At 42.7% G+C, this 8,960-nt stretch overlaps 1 protein-coding gene across 1 annotated transcript; it reads left to right on the forward strand.

The window, feature by feature from the left end:
* The first annotated feature begins 337 nt into the window (after nt 1–337).
* Nucleotides 338–7,167, forward strand: LOC135419284 (lysosomal amino acid transporter 1 homolog). Its single transcript, XM_064665580.1, is given in 9 exon segments — nt 338–1,471; nt 1,473–1,540; nt 1,543–1,603; nt 2,809–2,938; nt 3,237–3,327; nt 5,007–5,131; nt 5,952–6,051; nt 6,873–6,929; nt 6,932–7,167. Coding segments are annotated over 9 exon segments (1,068 nt in total). The 5' UTR covers nt 338–1,271.
* The last annotated feature ends 1,793 nt before the right edge of the window (nt 7,168–8,960 follow it).

The following is an 8,960-nucleotide window of genomic DNA, read 5'->3' on the forward strand; positions in this document are numbered from 1 at the left end:
TTGTTTAATTATTTTAGGTCCAGTGATGACAGTTCTCTGGAGAGGCAGCCAGTTCCTGCAGTAAACTTGTTCCAGCCTTTAAAAAACACAAAAAACTGAAGTCTCATGAAAAGAAAAAGTTTCTCACTGACTAGCAAAGTAAGTCCTAACTTTGCAGAGGATGATGCTCTATGAAAACAAGCCTGGAAACTTTATCAAGACTTAAGAGTGGTTTGATGCATAATTGTGGTTCCAGCTTGGTTCTGCATCTGGCTTTAAACACTAAACACGTGAACCTGCTGCTCTAGTACTTGGTTTTTTGGGTTATTTATTTAAGCAGTGCATTTGCTCTGTTATTTTTCCCCTTAGGCTCTTCTGGATGAGGAATCATTAACCTTGAGGGGAATTAAATTATCATGAGAGCGAGTAGGATATCAGCTGGGTTTTGTCAGCAGGAAGTTTCGAGGTGTAGTACTTGAAAATTCTGCTTTTTTGTTAAAATTTTCTTCAGTTCTGTAGTGCTCAGCCTTCTAAGTAAACATTTCTCATTAATATTTCAGCAGGAACGAAAAAATATGCAGAATTATTATAATTCACTACACAAAAAGATTTTTAAAGGTCAAAGCCAACCTTCCCTTGCTTCAAAATTTCAGCTGTGTGGGACTGTTCTTTTCCATGCTGGGGGTTTTGGGGGCAGGATCACCCTACATTTGCCTACTGCAAGCTTTTTATGCTTTCCATCTCTCCTCTGGAGTATTAAATAACAGACTGTTTGTGTTGAATCACTGGTAGGTGTGATGGGCTGAGCGGATTTTGGTAGGTTTTAGAGCTCACCTGGAACCTGAGCTGTAAATGACTTTGATTTCATAACATTACCTTGATACTAGTTGCATGGAAAGCAACAAATATATAAATATTTCATGTAAATATATTTTGTAAGAGCGAGTAGAGTGTTCAGAATCTGGGCCAGTACCTTGAAAGAAAATATTGTGGCTTTATTGGCATCACGTTTAAAGTGAAAATCAGAGTTTTGGTCTTAAATTCAAACAAATTCCTTGGTTTCGCTTATCCTGGAGCAGATTTCTGGCCAGTCTCATCCAACACAACCTCAGACTGAAATGCTGCAGTGATGCAGAATTGGAGTGTTGCTTGTTTATCAAGAGCTAATGAATGAGGGACCACGTGAGGGACCACGAAGTATTTTTCCTTCTTGGAAGTCCAGTTTCTGCCTGTAATCAGCAAATACGAGGGAGCATCGTGTGGGTAATGCCTCCTTCACCCTGGCTGTGTTCATGCCTTGGAATTTGGCAGGTCTGTTTGGGATTGGAGCTCCCTGGGAGCTCCTGGATGCAGAGGCCTTTCCGCAGAGGATATTCCGCGCCCGTAACCGGATTTGGGGATTTGCGCGGGGTGGGAATGGAGGCAGAAATCAGCTCCTGGAGCTGAATCCCTGTCCAGGAGCTGTGGCTGCCCAGCTGCACACACGGGCTCTGGGTGTCCCCAGCCGAGGACAGGAGGTTGTGCCTCCATGGAACCCCCTGGATTTGGCCCCTGCTGCAGGAGCTGTGGAGAGCGCGGGGAGTTCTGGAGCTGCTTCCTCCGTCTGCTTCCTCTTGGCTGCTCTGTCGGGAGTTCGCAGGCTTAAGCACTTCTCAAACATGAGTAATCTCGCCTGGAGCCTTTTGCAAAAGCTGCCTTTTTTTATTTTTTTGTTATTTTATCTTGGATGCGTTTCTCTGTCTGCATAATACAGATATAATATGCCAGAGAAGCATCTTGTTCGTGTTTGCAAAAATATTTGGTGGTTGACAAATGAGCTTGATGTACTGTGCTGTTGTACTGACTTGACACTAATCTCTGCCACTTAGAGCAAATGAGAATAAATCACCTCTTCCCTCTTATCTTCTGCACCCTGAGTTGTATATGCACTTGCAGCAGAAGCTGCTCAAGGTTTTATTTCAATCCCATGCCCTGTCACCAATCCTGTCGTGCTGGCTCCTGCCATTTGAATTTGGATTGGGAAAAGGTCAGAAGCAGCACCTGAGCTGGCACTTCCATAGTGCTGAATCACTTGCTGTTTGGTCACTGGCTTCAGGTTTCACATTTGTAGGTAGGAGATGACAAAGCAAAAGTAGGAATGATCCCAGCAGGTAAAAATGCCTGAGGAAAAATAGGAGTCCAAACCTGTGCCCATAAGGGGGATATAATTTACTGCACTGGTAAAAAGGGCTGTGGAAACGAGTGCAGTAAAACCACGCTTGGTGAGTTGTTGAGCTTCAGAAATGGGAGTTGAAATATTAATTGGAAAGGGGTGTTCCATTAAAACTGACATGTTAGTGAGCATGGAATTCATCCAGGTTTGTGTGATGGACTCAGGTTTGGGATTGCTCCCTCCTCCTCCTCGTGGAGATGAGTCCCAGCTCTCCAGCTCAGAGCCTCAAGTGTAGTTGTCAACTCTGTTCATTCCGAGCCCTTCTGTGTGAAATACCAGAGTTTTTTTCTTCTTCCAGTGTTTGAAAGGCAGCAGGGGGGTGTAGTTCTGGTGTAGTTCTGGTGGCCAGAAGGTGCTGTTTCAGTGCAGGCCACCAGAAAGGAGCATGTGGAAGTGTTGGGCTTGTGATTTGTGGCCTCTGTGTAGGGGCAGGACATGAGGAGCTGCAGTGACCCCGAGTCCCTCTCCAGGAGGGAGGTGGAGCATTGCTGTGATGGTTCTCCTGTGGCTGCAGTTTGATTCTTTCTTTTTTCGTGTTTTGGAAGATGAAGTTCAGAGCTTGTTCAACCTTTTTTTTGCTTACAGTGTTTTACAATTTCTTCTGGAATTTGTTCCAGCCAAATTCACGTTTCCTGCCAGAATTGAAGAGTGGATCAAGCACCGTCCTGGGGCTTCCTGCTGGGCTGGGTTGCTGGACATCTCACCAACTTCATAGGCTGCTATTCAACAAATCAGCTGCCAATCCAGGTAATCTGCCAATATTCCTGCTTTTCCATTTATCCTTTTCAAACTGTCTCTTTAAACTCTGGGGCAATTTAACATTGCACAGCCAAATACTGGGAGAGAAAATAGTTCTGTATTCTGCTCACTGATGTGCCATCCATAAAACAAGTCATAATTTCCCAAATATTTACATCAATACTGTTTGTCTGGCAGTGATTTGGTGTTTGTCATTCCCATTATGATTATGAAGCAACATTTCCATGCAGTTAAGGTGTTTCAGACTATTTGTCTACTAAACAAGCAAATGGATGTTCTCTTTCAGATTGTCACTGCTGTTTTTTATGTTAACATGGATCTAATTATGATTTCACAATTTTTCTGCTATAAGCTCAAGAATCAGAAGGTGACAAAATGTAAGTTTTTTTCAATGATTGAAATGTTCTCCAGGATGTGGCACAGTCTTTACTGACATATTTTCCTACAGCATTGAAAGACATTTTTTTTCAGAGGGATAAAAAAATGGAGTGTACAAATTCTGGTTGGAGTTGTCAGACCTGTTGCTTCCAGTTTTCCCCTTCTTCTCCCCTTCCTTTTCTTTTCTGACCCACATATACCTTTAAATATTTTCCATGTAGTACTTTCACTTTATACAGACACAAAAAATGCAATAGATTTGTGGAATCTGGCTCCATATTTTAACTTATTCCCTGGTTTTTGTGGAAATCTGCAGAAGTTGAAAGCAAGCCTCATTTCTTTGTGGGGTTCAGTTGGTTTCCTCCACGTTGATTGAAACCTGACTTTATTTGCTTATGGCATCGAATATCTTGACATCTTCATGTGTCCTGTTTCAATCTCTACGTTTAACAAAACATATTCAAGGGGAATGAAATCACTTGAGTTGGGCTTCAGAAAACCTGGCAGTGGTTGGAGTGCTCAGCCTGCCCACGAACTACTGTTTTGACTGAAAGGGAAGACAGAAAGCCCAGTTCATATTGTATCAAATCAAAACCACTAACTCCTCAATCTGAAAAAGGGAAAAAAAAAAAAGAAAGAAAGAAATAAAATCCGTGGTACAGCAGAGGTAACAAAAAGCTGAAGCAAAACAGATGCCTCCCAGCAGCCTAAACAGGGATAAAGCAGATTCCTTCAATATGGAACTGATAATGAACCTGGAGATGGGTCAGTGCTGAGGGGTTTCCTTCCTGCTGCCTCCTCTGGAGAACAAACCCAGGCTTTGGTGCATTTTAACTGCCAGCTCAGGGGGTTGCAGAGCTGGAGAGGGAGGAATTAGACCTTAAAAAGGGGCTTTTCAGTGCCCACTTCTGGAGCAGTCGGACACAAGTGGGGCAGTGTTGCATCTCCAAGTGCAGCCCGTGGAACTGGGTCGGTGTTATTTAGACTCCAGGTCTTTAGGCCAGGCTTAGTGAGGCCACACAGCAGTTTGTGTTGCTGGTGGCAGGGACTTGCACATACAGAGGGTCCCGTGGCTCCAGATTTCTGTAGGATTTCCCACCAGTTTCAAGTTGTCTTGGAAATGTCCATGAAGACTTTGTGTGTGTGGAGTCTGTCTTTGACTTTGTGAGTCTCAGTAAGGGTTGATACCAACAAACCATGGACACAGAGACTGGTCCAGCACAGCCCTTGGGTTACATAAATCCCGATGACAGAAATATAAATAAACTTACATGATCATAAGTAATGATATTTTAGTAATTTCCATTTAAAATATCCTTGCTTTTGCAGTTTTTAATCAAGACATATTGAAAGAAACTTCTGCTCAGCAGTTTTCTGTGTATCACTGTTATTTAATGATAAATTTTTAGGGGTTAATGTAGGAGATAAGGTGAGCATGGACATTTTCTCTCTGTTCCCTCACTACCACTCAGTTGTTGCACGAAGCACAACTGTGACAGTGAGCAGGGGTGGGCACAGAGCCCGGAAAAAAAAAAGAGGTGGGACCAACATTGCTGCCAAGAAAAAGAGACGTGAAATTCTACCTTTACATTTACATATTTGTACCGCAAACAGAAAGTGACCTCAAATCAACAGCAGATGTTGTTTTTCCAGCTAATTTGTTTGTGTGTCATTCCAGGCAGCCACAACCTGAGGAATTTCTGCGTCTCCTGGGTCGTGGTGTGTGGAGCTCTGGGTGTCGCTGCCCTCTGTCAGCTGGGGCTGAGGAACCAGGAGCAGAGCACAGCAATCCCAAGGAATAATGGAGGTTCTTACCTGTTCCTGTTCCAAAAAATTCCCACCCAAAAGTGTCTTGGAAAGTTTGTGCCCTTCAAAGAAATCTGGACTTTTTTAACAGTGATTTAGAAATCGTGTATGTGGATGTTTTACCCATAAATCCCAAAATAAAGAAGTTATAAAATCGCTTCTTTGAGCGGCTTCCTGGGCCTGTTCAGTCCTTTGGGTCATCTCTGGCATAATGTGTATAAATGTTGTATTTCTGCTGGTGTGAAGTGCTGTAAACATCCACGTGGAGCCCACACAGTGCCCCCAAAAATCAATAAAAGCGGAAAATCCCCATTGTACCTGCTGCTGTCATTCCAGCAGGAAAGTTCACAGGCTATTCCAGCAGTTTGATGGCCTTCCTACTAATGCCAGGGAAATAATTGTGATCCAGCAGCATTGCCCAGCAGGGAAGCAGCTTGTTTTCAAAACACAGCCGGAGTGAGAGAACTCTTAAGCTGTGAAAAATGAGTATTTTGCTTTCTCCAGACAGGATGATGCTTTTTTTATATTTATTTTCCTAGTGGCTCGAGCTCCAGTTGTTAGTTTTGGTTTGAATTATTGTGCCTGGGGTTTTTTTTTCTAGGATGGATTGATATTAGTGTGATACCCCAAAGCCTGGCATTGGGTTTGATGTGCTTTGTTGTGAGATAAGGACGAAACCCTTTCCAGCCCTCGCTTGAAGAGCAGCACTGAAGGGCTTTGAGAGGACTTCTGTGCAGAGAATCAGCCCCTGGACTCTCAGTTTAATCCTCTGAAAGGCCCCAGACCATTCTTGCCAAAACACACTTTTCTTTTGCAGAACTCCCTTGGTGTGGTTGAACTGTCAGGCCTCGTTTGTGGCTCCAAATCCTGTGGGTTTTACCTGGGCAGCAGATTCCCTCAGCTCTACAAAAACCTGAGTGGATTTGGGGCTACAGGGTTTTTTTTCCTATTCAGCAGCTTTTAGGGAAATGATGGTCTTTGATTGCTGGAAGAGGATTGATTGGCAGAGGAAGAAGAAGTGGAGTATTTACAGCTGCATTTATCAGACAGAAGCAGGAACATGCTTTGTATGATTGTTGTCATGAGCAAATAACATCTCCCCTTTTCTTTCTCCAAACTATTCCACCTTAAGTCACCAACCATGGGAATAAAAGTTAGGAATAGAGGACAGTTAGTTTAAAATTTTAGCCCTTTTTCACAAAGGTGCCATTACTGACTTCCATTTTTTCACTCTCAGTATATTCTAAAAACCCAACAAACACTTCAAAAGACCAGAAGGTTTTTCCTTGCCAATTGTATACAGATTATGGAAATGGTTAATTAATTGCTGAGTTTACTCATATTCCCTCTCTACCTTTTCCTTCACTAGAATGCCACAATATTTTCAAACAGCTCTACTAAAAAGACTGACTTCTTAACAGATTCCCTGAGAACTAGTTAGCATTTGGAAGCAGATTATCCTTGCTGTTTGCACTTCCATAAAAATGGCATTAAATGGTATTTGCCAGAGTTCTAAGAACTGTAACAATCCCTGTATTTTCAGTGATTTGTGCTAAAACTACTGAACTGAGAAAATTCAGAGCCCAGGAGGAGATGGAGAAGAAAGTCTTTGGATGTGTTGTACCACAAAATGCCAAAATTACCTGTAACTGGTTACTGTGATACAAAGAAATGTTAAAATACGTATTTATAAAATATCTGTTTAAACAACATGTGTACAAAATCTGTGTTTAGTTCTGAAGAAGGGCCACAGAAGGCACCTTTTACCTGCTCTTTGCCTTGGCCATGATGGGAAACTGAGCCTTGTCCTAAAGATGCCAGAAACCAAATCCTCCAGGGGCCTCTACTTTGTCCACCACCTTCCTTGGCTCATTGGCAGCTTTGGAGTCTTGTTTCTTGACATTTTTGTGTCCTTTTCCTGTTACAACAGAGATTCTCAGGATAGGCTTGTTCATAAGTGGATCAGAAATGAAATGGATTTTTTTGAAATCACTTTTTTTTTTCCTGACCTGATCATAAAATCTTCTTTCTGAACAATGATTTGTATGATTTTTATAATGATAATTCTTGCTGAGAATAGCAAGTTTATCTAAAATACCTACATTACAGCTGCATTGCACAGGGTAATTTGTGTCTTAGAGACAATGGGTAGATACTGCAAGTTGGGGGGGTCCATATTGTGCTGGTTTTCTTAGGTTTGCTGTCTGCTACATGCATAGAAACCCCCCCAAAAAACCCCAAACATATCAAAACAACCTGTTTTTAAGTGCAAATACAGAATCACAGCTTTGAGAGTTTGGGTAAATTGTAGTTGCTGTTGTGAGACTGTGTTCGTGTCAGAGAAAAACAACGAGGGTTTGGCAAATTTGGGTTCAGAAAATAGAATTTAACAAAGCACTGCTGCAGCAGCCCTTAATTTTGCGTAATTTGGGGCAAAATTTGGGCCTCTGAAAACCAGCTCTGCTCTCTGAGTCATGAAGGGCCAACCAGCAACACGGTTCTCCAGGTCCATGTGCCAGTGTCTTGAAAATCCTGGGCAAACATAACCCCCTATAACTGATATATATTTATAATTGATGTATTCATACCTGATTCCCACAGTACATTAGTTATTGTTAGCCCTGCTCTTTCTAGATGGAGCATTGACATGTTGTGCTCAAGAAAGGACAAGCAAAATCTGCAGAGTGACATTGTGCCTTTGCTTTAAAAGCCTTTGCACAGGGATGGTCTCACTGGGCATTATTGGTTCATAGTCACCTGTGTTGTTGCCATTGCTTGGATTTCCACTTAAAAGAGCTTAAAGAGGAGATATTTTGATTTTTCCTCAGGTAAGAACTGTAGGTTTGTGTGTGAAAACCTCTTGGTGCTTCACTCCCTGCACTCAAACCAGGCTGAAGTGATTCCAGCAGTGCTGCAGCACACTGAGTTAATCCATTCCAGATTAAAGGGGAGTTCTTTCCCAGATTTACCTGGAGCTGCTCCAGAAGTTATGATTCCCAGGCATCAGTCTTGTCTTTCTGATTAAAGGAATTTCCTAAGCCACTGAAACTGGATGAGTGACTGGAGAGCCAGAGCTGGCCTTGGGATGCTCCATGGCATTCCAGCCTCATTCCAAGTCCAGGGCTCTGTGCATTGTTTAAAACATTCTGCACAAATACCCCACCACACTGGGGAGCCTGAACTGGGGTTCCTGCCCTGTTCTGAAACAAAGTGTGGTTTTATTTTGTATGGGACAGTCCAGTTTCCTCTGTGAGCAGACTGTGGGGATTCAGGAGTTCATTCCACAAACAAAGTAGTGACTTTCTTCTGCCCCAGCCCCCAGCTGGAAACATAAACCTGTATTTATTTACCCAAAAACCTCCTAGAACTCGATCTTGATGACCCTCACAGTACATTCTGTACGTATTTGCAGCTGCCTTTCTGTGGTGTGCTCTGAAAATCAACTTTATATTGGCCCCAAGGCTCCCCCCTCTCCATTCCTTGCCCTGGGATTGCAGTGCCAGCCTGCACATGACATTAATTCCTGGGTTCTCTCTTGATTGGGGTCTGAATCCAATCTTGCTAATAGTCCTCCAGTTCAAATTATATGGAAAACAGATGCTCCCAAATCAGGGTGAGGAGCTCGCAGGAATCTAGTGGAGCACATAGTGTTAGTTGGGAATGGATGAAGGACTTGTAATCAAGAGAAAACAAAAGCAGACCTCCTGCTTCGAGAAGCCCTGAAGGTAAGGAAGGCAGTGCTTTTAGAAGGAGCTTCATTACTGTCTCTTGCCAAGCAAGAAAATGAAAATCCGACATTTATACATCACTTTAGTCCAGAAACCAA

Source organism: Pseudopipra pipra, chromosome 10 (assembly GCF_036250125.1).
Source record: "Pseudopipra pipra isolate bDixPip1 chromosome 10, bDixPip1.hap1, whole genome shotgun sequence".
NCBI classification, from domain to species: Eukaryota; Metazoa; Chordata; class Aves; order Passeriformes; family Pipridae; genus Pseudopipra; species Pseudopipra pipra.